At 42.4% G+C, this 13767-nt stretch overlaps 1 protein-coding gene across 1 annotated transcript; it reads right to left on the bottom strand.

The window, feature by feature from the left end:
• Positions 1 to 3185: 3185 nt before the first annotated feature.
• Positions 3186 to 13105, bottom strand: LOC128456229 (leucine-rich repeat-containing protein 58). Its single transcript, XM_053440319.1, has 4 exons — positions 12361 to 13105; positions 6390 to 6518; positions 6003 to 6280; positions 3186 to 5574 (listed from the first exon to the last, which is right to left on the bottom strand). Exons 1-4 carry the CDS (start codon positions 12819 to 12821, stop codon positions 5381 to 5383), a joined length of 1062 nt encoding a protein of 353 aa, XP_053296294.1. The 5' UTR covers positions 12822 to 13105; the 3' UTR covers positions 3186 to 5380.
• Between the last annotated feature and the right edge of the window lie 662 nt (positions 13106 to 13767).

A 13767-nucleotide genomic window follows, 5' to 3' on the forward strand; every position in this document is an offset into this window, starting at 1 on the left:
AATTAGTTACATTGTCGTCCCTTTGAAGGACTGATTCCCTGTCGCCGGCTCAGTTTCACCCAAAGCGTGGCGATCGCTCTCAGGTTTCTCCCAAGATCAGGTTCAAGACAGACGGCCCCAGCAGCAGGTGGACTGCAGCCGCGCTCAGGTTACCAGGAGCGTGAATATTTTATACTCAAAAAGCAGGAGTCAAAGAAGAGAAGCTGACTCTGGATGAAACGGGACGCGTGTCGTCCGTCTGAGGTTACCAGGGATCAAGTCTTACATTAAGATGTTCTAATTAACAAATACAGGTGTCAACGATGGTCTCTGTGTTTTCTCTAGACCACCACATTGCCTGCAAGTCAACAAAATAAACCACTGTGTCCTGACATGGAAGCATCGGCACCTCTTACTCTACCTGGTGCTAGCAATGGAATCACAGATATGTTTCTCACCCTGCAGTTGTTTCCACATGCGCAAATAGGACATTTGTGAAGCAGCTCTACAGAAAATATTACAGCACAAATTTGAATCACGACAAAATATTCAAACAGCTACAAGCACTTCACGCTTCAATGAAATGGGGGCGCACAAGTTTTTTCTCACAAGCCCAAAATATGTCCTGCAAAGGTTTATCAAACATTCAAAAACTTGAAGTCGGAGATCATCGTGATCATCATGTATGGCTGCAGAGGGCGCTGTTGCTCAGTAAAAGTGACATAGTGGTGCTTTAAAGTTGCAAGAAATCCTTTGATTTATAAATTAGATTATTCAGATAGATGCATTCAGGTTTTTTTACAAGCACACAAAATGTGATATACAACTGCAGAGTGTGGAGTTATTTGTTTCGCAAAATTGAAAATACCAGTGACTCTTATTTGACTCATAACTTCCAGAGAGTCACTCCAGCCTGTAGCGGTTGAGACTGTGTCGATGGAAAAGCATTGTTCTCTGTGTGTGAAGCACCTCCGACCCCCTCCAGCCCAACCGCGTCCTTGCCAGAGCCTGGACGCTCCCCTGTGACATGCCCAGGTTTGCCCGCTAACATACCCAGAAACAAATCCCTCTCTGGAACGCCACAGCTCCTCCTGCAGCGTTGCCATGGACCAGGATTATGGTCCTGATCAAAGCTCCCCAGCAGGCGCCATTCATTGTGTCTCTATAGTGAAGGCAGGGCCAAGCATCAGCCTCCTCTCAGTTTCTAAAAGGAATCTTCCAGGTTGGGTGTTGAAAAGCAGCAACTGATGATGCAATAACTGGCAGATAATGTGTTGGATGAGCCAACACATTATCACTTATAATTAAGTTGTTCATATGACACATAACAGTTTATGCAATCAGTGATTTATTGAGGGTGTAAAAACAATTATTACTAATAATGTGAAAGTAAGCATTTCATTTCTTTCCATACAAACATTATTTTGAGTTAAATGAGAAAGTTCTTCTCAGCTTTTCATGGATTATAAAGTTCCCTAAGCGTGCACGTTGCGTGATGTGGCTAAACGTGACACCTTGACTTGACTCGGGAGCCATTCATCTAAACTTTTCTTATTGACTCCGCTGAAAGGGTGATGTTTTCTTCACTGTCTGTTTGTTTGTCAGTAAGCAAAATGACACAAAAAGAACTCAACAAATGCCTACGATGTTTGCAGGAAGGATTCATTTTGGTTGGGAATCCGAAAAAGGAGACGGATCCAGGAATATTTGTTTTACCTTCCTCAACTTTGCATTTTCACAGTCGGGGAATATTTCATGAATCTTGACCAGGCATTTTCAGGAAACTGATATGTGTGTGTGTAACTGTCACAGCTTGATTAGAAGAGATTGTTGAATAAGGGAATAACATGGGGTCATGATTTACCATCACTTAGGATCAATGGCACATTCAGAGGAATTGAAAGGCGGTAAGAACAAGTTGTTCACCACAGCAATCAAACATGGTAACACAGCAGTGGGTACATTTCTTTCCTTCCCTCTCTAACCCCCTCACCTCCACCGAGACCTCCTCCTGTGCTGCGGCCTCCAACCAGGTTTTTGTCCAAGTAAGAGTTGGATTGTCATCATTGTGCAAAAGCTTGGGCTGAAATTTGAAACATCTAATGTGTGAGGTCTGGCGTGCATGTTAATTCACACTGGTTATACTGTGAGGTTATTTGTGCCGGTACGTCTCTGACCGAGGTGATAAGAGGCTTAGAGTATAAAAAAAAACCTTTATGTGAAAGCACCGCTTTGTTTGACCCACTGATCACCACGGATACTGTATGTGCGACTGGTGACCAGTTTCAAAATCTGCAGCCAAAATAGGTTTTGCATGGCAGATACATACCACATAGATTTATGAGACACAAAACAACACAATGGAACATTTACCTGGCAGAGTTGCGGACGATTAAGACAGAGAAAATAGCTTCCTTCATTGAAATCAATCCATTTTCAAATCCGGCTTTTATGGTCCTAAATTCAAGGTTTATTTTATTTTCTGTGATCCAGAGAAACCTCATCCAGAGCTGCATCTGCCTTTTACAACTCATTTCTTCAAGCTCATCATCAGCTGCATCTCAGGTTGCATCTGTGACAGCGTCCCAGGACCAAGAAAACATGCCGCGTGCGAGCCTGCATACTCATGTGCACACCGACCTACGTTAGTGCAACATGATCTACACAATCCACACGTCCACACAATGTGGCCGTGTGGATCATTTCCTGGGTGCCTGCTGTCGCTGGAAGGGTCCTAGCTGCACATCAAAATGAAGGTGTAAAAAATAAAGAAAAAATAACACAGGAACCCAGCTGTGACCATTCAAAACAACAACAAATATGTGAAACTGAAAGAGCATCGATGTGACCAGACGGGCCTTAAGAGAAACAGCGAGGTGAAACAAAAGTTAACGGGATGGGAGCAGAAAGTGTGAAAGGACGAGGGAGGAGAAAAAGTGGCTGGTGGCTCTTGGCAGGTGATGTTAGAGGATTAGCAGATCGGTTCTGGGTTACAGAAAAACTTTTTCAGTATTATTCAGCCACGAAAATGAACTCACCTTCAAATGCAAATGAAACCTGGACACATTCAAACAACTTCAACTGCTTCACGTAAACACACACAAACTCTCCGACAGCACAAACACACTGTATCTATGAAACCTTAATTAAAAACTGCACATGAAATACCTATTCTATTCATTTGGCAATGATGAAATCACACAATATTGGCATTTTAAAATATTACAATCAGTCTTTATTAATGTTATATATAACTGTACAGTCTACATACATTATCCGAATGGGGTAATAGTACATACAATTAATATATATATATATATCAATATATCTTCTATGTAAGTGCCATCTATTCCTGCAGACATTTAAATATGTGTTTAACATTAGAAAAGGGATTTGTATAAAAGAAGTTCATTTTGTTATAAAAGGTTACTCTCTCTCTTAATCGTGGTTAAGCTGATGAGTATAAAAATCACTTATAAAAAGGACTTGTTAAACTTGTCACATTTCAGGGTGCATAGATCACATTTCTTCAAACTCTTGTCTCGCTGTATTAGAAGTCACCATTAGTAAGGCACTTGATATGCTCATGTGTAGATGCTACTGTAACAGAGGGGCGTCGCTGGTTTTCCTTCTCGCTAATGGACACTAAAATACCTCCCAGCCTCCCACACAAGCTGAAGGATGAAGCAGTGATGTAACTGGGAACAGAACCACTATCGTCTCGGTTCCTGCCTCAAAAAAAAGAAAAAGGTAAACTACTTCTGGCTGCAGGCTGCGTTCGCTCACTTTAACTGTAAATGTTTATGTCCGAGAGAAAACCTACAGCCCCGAACACAAACATTAAAGGGTGCCACTGTGTTTGGCTGAATAGCTATTGTTTCGGAGCGAACACGGTTTCCCTGGTCCTTCCCACATCCACTTCCTGTGAGTAAGCCTGGACAAGCATTCCATCACATACACACAGAACCCTTATCCTGGGTTAATTTATAACAACAATACCATAATGTCAAAAAATTAAAACTTTCAAGGTTGTGTTCAATGTGCTGACGGGGCAAAAAAAGGTTTAAATCTTGATCTGCTCAAATTATGCGAGACGGCCTAATTGCACCACACACACAGCGTAAATAAGGTCATCTCACACGTTGTGCTCGGTCGGCTCAGAGAACCGTGGTGACAAACTGGTTATTGTTTCTGTTGACGTACAAGACAAAGCCCAGACTTTCTTTTTTTTTCCAGTTAGCAGAGCAGCTTTGAAGTTCACTTGATCAAAGCACTTAAAAACCAAAGCTTGCTAAGTGTTTTCCAGTAGTTGGACAAAACCCACTTTGTTCATATCCAAACTCTCAGAGAATACAGACTAATGCACTTAATGGATAGAAGAAACAAAAGCACCAAGTATTGTATTAAAGAGAACGTATGGTTCCCTGGAAAGGAAAAGAATCCTGCCGATGCCTCAGTGTTCACAGTCCAAACAGGAGCTTTACTGCCCTCCAATGTTCCACCATGACAGCAGCACTTTCACACAGTCATGAGTGTGGATTTGCAGCTTCGAGGGAAATGATTCCTTTATTCGTCATGTGGAGAGTGATGTCATGAGGGAACTCATTTCCATCCAACCATTTTCATAAAATGGTCGAAATTTTTTCCAAGACCCCAGTAGTAAATGTTTTAGTGGCTATATGTAAAACTCAATGTACAGTACATCCAGGAAGTATTCAGACCCCTTCACTTTCGCCACATTTGGTTATGTTGCTTCCTTATGCTGTAACGGTCTGACATTTCAAATTTAGTGCATGTGTCACATTTCTCATCTGTAAGATGTTTTGACATATTGATTGGAGTCAACCTTTGGTAAATTCAATTGATTAGACAGGACTTTGAAAGGCACACACTGGTCTATATAAGGTCTCACAGTTGCATATCAGAGTAAAAACTAAGCTATGAGAATGAAGAACCTGCCTGAGCTAAGACAGAGGATTGTGTCGAAGCAGGGAATTGGGTAAGACTGCAAAAATCTGCTGCATTGAAGGTTCCTAAGAGCAAAGGGGCCTCCAACAACCAGACTTCTTCCAATTAGATAGTAAGGATGCATCAAATCTAAAACCAAGACTGAAAGGGTACTGAAAAACATCCACAATCTCATACAGGAGATCTTTAAACCCCAAACTATTTTCACTTTATCATTTCGGGCATTCAGTGACGATTGATGAGACAGAATAAATCTTCAGAGTGAAAAAAAGATTTAGGAGTCTGATTACTTCCTGAATGCACCGTATGAGTGCGTATTTGTATGTGCATTTATGTAAAGGCAAGTCTGACGAGCCAAGGTCGTGTCTGTATAAATGTTGAGCACAGTGACAAACTGACGAGGCTGGGCGTGGTCACAGGTTCCTGTGGCGTGCTATCCCAGAAGCACCCTCTGAAGGCGGGCCGCCGGCACGCTGCTCTCGTCTTCCGAGTCCGCGTCGCTCGGGGGGTTGGAGCTACAGGGAGAGGTGCATTCTGGGGAGCACAGGTAGTGCATGAGGGGCAGCCGGTACTTCCCACAGAAGTCCACAAATTTGATCTGGCGCACACATGAATCAAAGTAGACGCCTGGAGAAAGTGGAAAAACCAAGTCAGGTTCAAGTGGCTGGTCAGTGACCTGAATTGTTCAATGTGACAAATGCATACAATAACACAACACAATTAATACAATAAATCGCCACCATCACCAGGCAGGAAACGGTAAAGGGAAAGACAAATACGGGAAATGTTATCACATCACTTCCCGACAGAGATCAAGACCCTACAAGAGTCTACAAGATAAAACTGATGAGTCACCGGATCATAAAAAGAAGAAGACACATAAAGCACATTCATGAAAAACAAACTTTCCTCATTCATTTGTGTTTTTCTTTAAATGAATAGATGTTTACTTCTAGGTCTTTATAAGTCACACATATTGAATGATATATGACGGAGCTGCAGAAAAGTATTCTAACATTACAAATCTGTTTTTTTCTCAGACACTAAACTCTTACCGGCACACTTAGGGTTGGGACACTTGCTGGCCAGGTCCAGGTATCGTAGCAGATTCGAAGGCATGTCACCGGGGTAGTATTGAATATTTCCGCTCTTGACCGTACGTCCGGCCAATTCTAGCAGCGAGGGGGGGTCGTAGGTCATCTCCTTGACAAAGCGCACCACCAGTGGGTTGCCTCTGAGGCTGAGCTCATGCAGGTGCACCAGGCAGAGGATTTCCCTTGGCAGGTAGGTGAGCAAGTTGTTGTGGAGACTTAAAGATCGCAGCGAGTGGAGCCTGGGGCGAGACACAGAGGTAATGAATTCAAGAGGGCAATAACGTTCTGTAGGGATGTGATACACTGCAGGTTGCACTGGAAGGACGTTGGTGGAGGACAGCAGTTTACCTGGTGAGTTGTGGGGGGACACTTTGGATGCGATTGTCACACAGGACCAGGTAGCTGAGGTAGGGCAGGTTCGCCACTTCCGGGGGAATGGCTGTGATGAGGTTTCCGCCCAGATACAACAGCTCCAGACTGACAGCAAAAAAAAAAGAGGCGGAGAAAATCAATATCACAATTCATTTAGGATTTGAATGCGTTTTGGTCGCAAATGCTCTTTTATCAGAAGTCCCTGAATTCACTTTTAAACTTTTTCCCACAGTCAGTCATTATGTATAAAGTTGGTCCTGTTAGAGTGCTTTACTGCATTTAACCCATTTGACGGAGATACAATTATTGATGTTTAGGTTTTTAGTAAGTCTTTCAAACCTTTCTGCTTGCTGAATAATTTTTACCTACTCAATTGCAGAGAATGGTATTAGATGGTACAGTCGGCTCAGAGAAGGGGTGGAGCTCTACTTCTACTACTGCTTTACTATAGTACAGGGAGTAGTATAGCAAAGCAGATGACCCTTTCATTTCTTATATATTATTATTACATTTCATTTTTTTTAATGAAACAAGTTGTGGTTGTTTGCAGGGTTTGCACCAGTTGCAGGGTTTCTAGAGGTGACATTTCTCCACCTGCTGCTTGTACTTATACTATCTTTCTATTTCAATGGGTTAAGATGCAATCGAGGGGAATTGTTCCAACCCTAACCCAAAGCAAAATGACCCGAGTCCAGAACTGATACACACCACAAGGGGGAGCTAAAGACATGTGGTTTCATGCAAAATAATCCATAAAGTTGTGCCTATGTTTCTGTGTTAATTCTTAGAAAATATCACAGACAACATACAGAGGTAAAAACACTACAAAAAATACCAATGATTTAACGAATCACCAGAGTATTATTTTATTTTTTTCACTATGACATCCATGTCTTTATGCATCATCCCCTCACAGAAAGTTTGCAAAAAACATTCAAGACCAACAATATTATTCATGCGATGACCCGCATCAAATTTATATATAAGGCCAAACTGTGAAGTTCATTAGTTAGTTTTATTAAGACAACTAAAGGACCCTGGAAGGTTAATGGAGGTATGGAGCACCCAGGAGATGATAGTGAGTGAACCGGAGAGACGGGGAGAGGGCGATGGATCGCTGGTCAGCGGAAGTAAGCCGTCGGGCCATCTGCCTGCAGGAACTGATGACACAGCGACTGCGGGACAGGAAGCCATTATGCTGTCCTTGGTGGCTGAGCACTGAGCGAGCTCCTCTGTGACGGGAATGGAGACATTCAGAGTCTGCTCTCTGTCCTCACTGACACAGTGACACAAATCAGCCCCCAGAGATTACAGTGGTTTATGGGGCGTATCAAGGACAATACACAAACTGTTTTTGCAAGCAAGCAAAATCTTTCTCTCCATTCTCCATTCTTTCACTTGATGGTGAAAGAATGGCTAAGATTTTGGAAAGGAAAGAGACCCACAGGAGGAGGACCCTGTGTCTTTCTCTACACACGTCAAGACATGATCATTCACATTCTGCCTGAATTCGGTGTAAATTGTTTTTTTTTAAAGGAACTCTTTTTCATAAAGTTCTACCTCCTGTTTGATAAATGTGACGATATACCAAAGAGGCAGATATTCAATATGAGGACCCCACCCCACTGAGGTTATTTTTACTTGCTCAAAGCTTTTCTAAGATGACCAAATTGGGCTTCTCTCAATAACGCCCATTATTCTTTGCATGTAAACATCGAGCTGGAGAAGCAAAGTTAGAACCTCTGACCTCAATCTACAGAATTTGACACTCTCCCTCACCCACAGCTGCTTGTTGGCTGCTGTCCACCTCCTCTCCCACATGTCTCACTTTATTAGCTAAAGCTATCCTTACATGACCCTGTTTTGCTGCTTCAGCCGACAACAGCAGCACTGGTTGGATCCTGTGCTGCTGTACTATTCATTTTGAACTATTCAAAATGCAGTGCTAAGCATACCAATTGGAGTATTCAGCTTCCCCTCCTGTGTTTGGTCAAGTTTGGGTTGTATCTCTTGTACAGACGTTTTGCAGCTCCTCAAGGTGAGCTCATAGATGAGTCTGTTTTCTGACGTATGTATTTGTGTGAGGGGGTAGGATAAGGAGGGACTGGGAGAATCCATGCTTCGGCAGTAGCTCCATAACCATGACATTTAGAATATTACCTACAATGCTAATAAATGACTTGCAGGGTGCAGGAGAAATGAGAAAAAACTCATCAACAACCACATTAGCTTGATGAAAATGAAAACATCCACTAAATGTACGGTTATTTTAAACATTCACAGATCCTCAAGAAGGGCTGGGCGATATGGGAAAAGATCTGATATATATTGCCATATAAATCAAATGATCAGAATATATTTACATTTGTGTTTATGTACAATGTCCTTCTTGTACAAATGTCTTTTCGTATGCATAAAACTGAATTTACTTGCACGTACAATCATCCTGTGCCACTGCACTTTACTTGACGTGATAGTGTGTATTGTTAATGTGTCCCACACAGGACGACCGGACCTTTAACGAGCGTCTGACCCAGGAGCAGTGGTGTTAAAAAATTATTCAGCGGTGGAAACCCGCTAAAACAATGAACGTAGCAGAAAACGTGATTATGTTCAGTCACTGTATCGATGCAGAGTCGTCCACCTCTCTGCAGGAGCCCAAACATTAGCACATGTGATGCTGCTTCTGCTGCTCCTACACTCTGTGCCATGAGCATCAACCTAACATGACTTGGCTGTAGCTCTATTCGAGCCACATGATTGGTTCGGCGCTGCTATTCTCATTATCATTGGATGTTCTTTAAGCCTGTCAAAACATGTCTATCAAGAAAAAGTTAAATCACAATTTTTCTCTTTTCATTATCGTTTTATCGCTCATCCTTTTCCTCCAGGTAAGATCTCTATAAGTTTAGGGTGCATATGAGTAAGCAGCTCGAGATGTTTGTTAAGTTCATGAGACCTGGCTCCATGTGACTAGGTTCAGAGGCGGCTTTCATCCTCTGCCTCTGTGAAAAGCCACACTGATTTGTTTGTGTGTGATCAAATGAAGACGGTTGGATGTTTGACCTTTGGCCTGCCACCTGTCACTGACTTGCTACTGTTAAACTGAGGAAATGATAAGATAGACACAGTTGGCTGGCCTTTCTCGGTCAGATTAGTCGCTGCTGCTACATACACAGTTGTAAAATTGGTGCCATTGTTCTCTTGTACATTCACTCATGACTTATGTTCCTTCTCCTCACAAGAGATTGATTAGACCTACTTGTTTGCCTGTGTGGCCACATGTACTAACAGCAGTGTCTCTGCCTTTATTTTCTGCAATGCTGTTTTCAATATGTTTTTCTTTATTAAGGAGCTTTTGTTTTAAATGTTTTGCTCAACACTACTGGATACCTCCCATTAGTTATAACAGCCACTTTGTTCATGTCTCCAAACCACATCCTGATGGTTACAGGAACGGTTCTCAATTATCCTGCTTCCAGAATGAATCATGATGTTTACAGGATAAACTGACGGGAAATGAACATGCGAGATAGCGACAGGAATAAAACTGATAGTAGTAAACAAAATTTCCTTAAAAGTAATTCTGAACCAACGTGTAGCATGAATTGATCACCTGAACATGGTCAGTTCTTCTCTCTATTCACTTTTTTTTAATTCAAGTGCTTAAGACTCTTGCTTGATAACAAAAGTGTGTCAACTCTTCTGACTTACATGAAACAGCAGCTTAAGTGTGAGTCAAGTAAACAAGAAGGTATTCAAAGCAGATGTATCACATAGATAGCAACAGCATAATAAAAGCTGACTCTGGCAAACAGCAACCAAAGACTCTTGATGTCAGGATGAACTTTGGTGTTGCCATTTCGCCAGAGGCCAAACATCATTGTGAAGATAACACTGAATGAGAGGAGGTTCAGAACCACTACTTACATGCCTTGAACATCTTCTGCATCTGTAATACATTATTGTATATTCTAAAACCGTTTCACTGACTGATCTTGTACTTTCCTGTCTTTAGATTTTTCCTCCAACTACTGTACTTGCCTCTTAATTTGCTTTATCTAACTTATCTTTGATATTTATAATATCTTTGATATTTATCCACTTCATAGCTTTGTTATGCACCAAACACCAAAGCCTTATATGTCAAAAACCTACCGATTCTGAAATGTGCCAAATGTGGCACTGCAACTTAAAAACAACTTTCAATCCTTCACTGTTCTGCAAATTGTTGCCTCATACATTTACTTAAAGTAGTTGTGTTAGTAGCTAAATCTCCAAAGTGGCGTGCCCAAAAAACCTGCTTCGTTTTTCAAAGAGGTTAGTAGGTGAAACGTTTATCACCAGTCTGTAATGAAAGCTTGACTATCAAAGGCACCTGTACTTTGGTAGTTAGGGTTCAGATTAAATAAACATGATGATGACCTTTTAGCTTACAAAACTCACGTGGGAAACAAAGTGCCTAAAGCAACTGTTGCCCAGGTGCTTCTGCAGATGCAGCTTGACAGAAGAGTGACAAAGGGCAATAATATCAACATGTTTTTGAAAGTATCAGAGAAAAAAAGTGGGGGTCTATATTTTGCAACTGCATGATAAACTGCAATAACTCCAATTTATGCATGTGGTTGAATATCAACAGTGTCCTTGAGATGTTTAGGCCAAAAAGTATTGCTTGCAAACCTTATCAAACATGACTGATAATAGTATTAAAAAGGTCCAGTGTGGAAGTTTTAGGTGAAAGGGATCTTTTGGCAGGAATTGAATATAAAATAATCCTGCTTGTGTTTACATGCGTGTTTCATTTAAATAGACCAAATTAGCCTAGTACTGGCTCTTCACATTTAAATACTTTCTATTTGAATCTGGAGCAGGTCCTCTCTGCGGAGGCTGCCATGTATTTTACAGTAGCCCAGACGGGACAAACTAAACCCCTTTTCAGTTTTAATGACAACTGACGGCTACTACAAGTTTCCTTTAATGTTTGGAAGGCGAGGGTGAGGAATATTCAGCTGCAACATGCAACTTCACCAGTAGATGTCACAGTATTCTACACACTGAACCTTTAACTTCATACTGCAAACGGGGTGAAAATGGATGGACCAAGTGGGAGAATGAACTGGCTGCTTCGTCTCCAATGTCCACACGGAACAATCCAGTAAGTTCAACTAAACTAGCAAACTAGCTAGCTATGAAGAGTGATGCAAGGCTACACGAATTGGTCTACACCATAGATATATATAAAGGCTAGATGTCTCGGCCAATGGAGTCGAACATCCGCACATGGGGGCCATCTTGCCACAGGCAGCTCGCTCACCCATAACATTGTGTTGTAGTGGTACGTACTTTTTAAATAACCATAACTTGCTAAATTCTCAACCGATTTTTAAACGGTTCGGTTTGTAATAAACGTCAGAGATGTAGTTATGTAGTTATCTAGCCTTTATATATATATATATATATATATATATATATATATATATATATATATATATATATATATATATATATATATATATCTATGGTCGACACTGTATCCATACTTATTCTCACTTTTAAAGATTGGTGTTGGGTAAAGGTTGCTTGTAGAATTCGGTGACATCTAGTGGTAAAGTTGCACGTTGCAACCCCCCCTTCCAAACATGAAAGGGAACCTGGGGTAGCCTTCAGCTGTCATAAAACTCAAATGGGGTCTGGTTTGTCTCAGTTGGGCTACTGTCAAAAACATGGTGGCCTCCGTAGAGAGGACCCAATGTAGATTTATAGTATTTTATATAACGGGCTCATTCTAGGCTAAAGAAAGCAACACTTTACAAATTAGATGAATACATCACTAGGATTAATTTATACAGAATTTCTGCCAATGGATCCTTTTCAACCAAATCAGATACCCTGGACCTTTAAGTCATGGCGGGTCGGGGGGGGGGGGGGGGGGGGGCAGTTGACCCACCTTGTCAGGTTCTCTATCTCCGCAGGTATGCTCTTCAGTCTGTTTCCGCCGAGCGACAGCGACTGCAGCCGCGGCAGCTTGGTGCACTGCAGCGGGATCTCCGTGAATCGGTTCCCGCTGAAGTTCAGCACCTCGAGCCGCAGGCAGCCGAACTCCTTTGGCAGCGAGAACTCGTCCAGGCGGTTGTTCTTGGCGACGAGGGTCCGCAGGTTGCTCAGCCGCGTTATGCCCTCGCAGATGGCGGACAGTCCGTTGTTGCTGATGTCCAGGAACTCCAAGTTGCAGAACAAGCAGACGGACGAGGGCAGCGCGAGGAGCCGGTTGTAGTTCAGGTACAGCTGCCGGGTGTCCCGCTTCCTCTCCTCGCTGACACCGTCGGTGCTGAACGTGCTCAGGCTGAGGCGAGAGAAATCCAGGACTCCGTCGCCCACCGCCGCCGCTGCTCCTTCGTGAATCTCCATTTTGAGTGATTTACTGTGAATGTAAAAGTGAACAAAGTCCTCGCAAGAGCTGTGGTGTCGGCTCAGCGCCCCCGTCAGACCTCGGGTTAGCCCCAGGAGTTGTTGTGGATGTTCGGCCAGGAGCTCGGGAACTCTTCTCTGCGACCGCCCGCAACATTTACCCGCATCTCTGGTGAGAAACTGGGTCTAGTTGAGTCCTGAGGTGGAACTACGGCGGCTCCGCATGACTCCACCGAACAGACTGACCACAGAGCAGCACGGAGCCTCTGCAGCTATGCTCCCAGAGGAGGGACACAGGCTTTCTGGCTTAATGATTGGACAATACCCGTAGTAAATCACGCCCACTCCGATGCTGATTGGCTAATCTTTCAATCTGTCACTATACAGAACTTCACATAAATAATCTATAACAAGTTTATTAGTACGTTTTTTATAACTTTACGCAACAATAGCTCTGGTTGTTGTTGTTGTGAGTAAGTTTACACGTTTTCCAACAGTACGGTGGCCGTGACGCCGACTGCCTTGCTTCCATATGCGATTATGCAACCTCCCTCCTCTGTTGCATTATGCAACTTATTGAGATGTGCATAGAATGAGAAGGAGGCGCAGGGCTGTGTTCTGGCCAAATGCATAGGACCATGCAGCCTCAAAGCAAATTGCACTACATTATATCATGTGTTCTGTGCAGTTTCAAGCAAATGTGTAAAGATTTTAGAATAAAAAAAATGACAGGATCTCACAACATATGATGCACTGTGGCAACATCCAAAAGTATATGAATATATATAACTGTCCCACCAAGAGCAACTGAAACCCTAATTTGTCTTATGCATTGTGAAACCTACAAACAATTTAAATAGTGTAAGTATGTGAAGGTGTATTCATGCAGTATTTGCCATATACCAAACAGTAAGGATGTGCACTCAAATGCAACAAAATACAATTA

This window comes from Pleuronectes platessa, chromosome 14, assembly GCF_947347685.1.
Source record: "Pleuronectes platessa chromosome 14, fPlePla1.1, whole genome shotgun sequence".
In the NCBI taxonomy this organism is placed as follows: Eukaryota; Metazoa; Chordata; class Actinopteri; order Pleuronectiformes; family Pleuronectidae; genus Pleuronectes; species Pleuronectes platessa.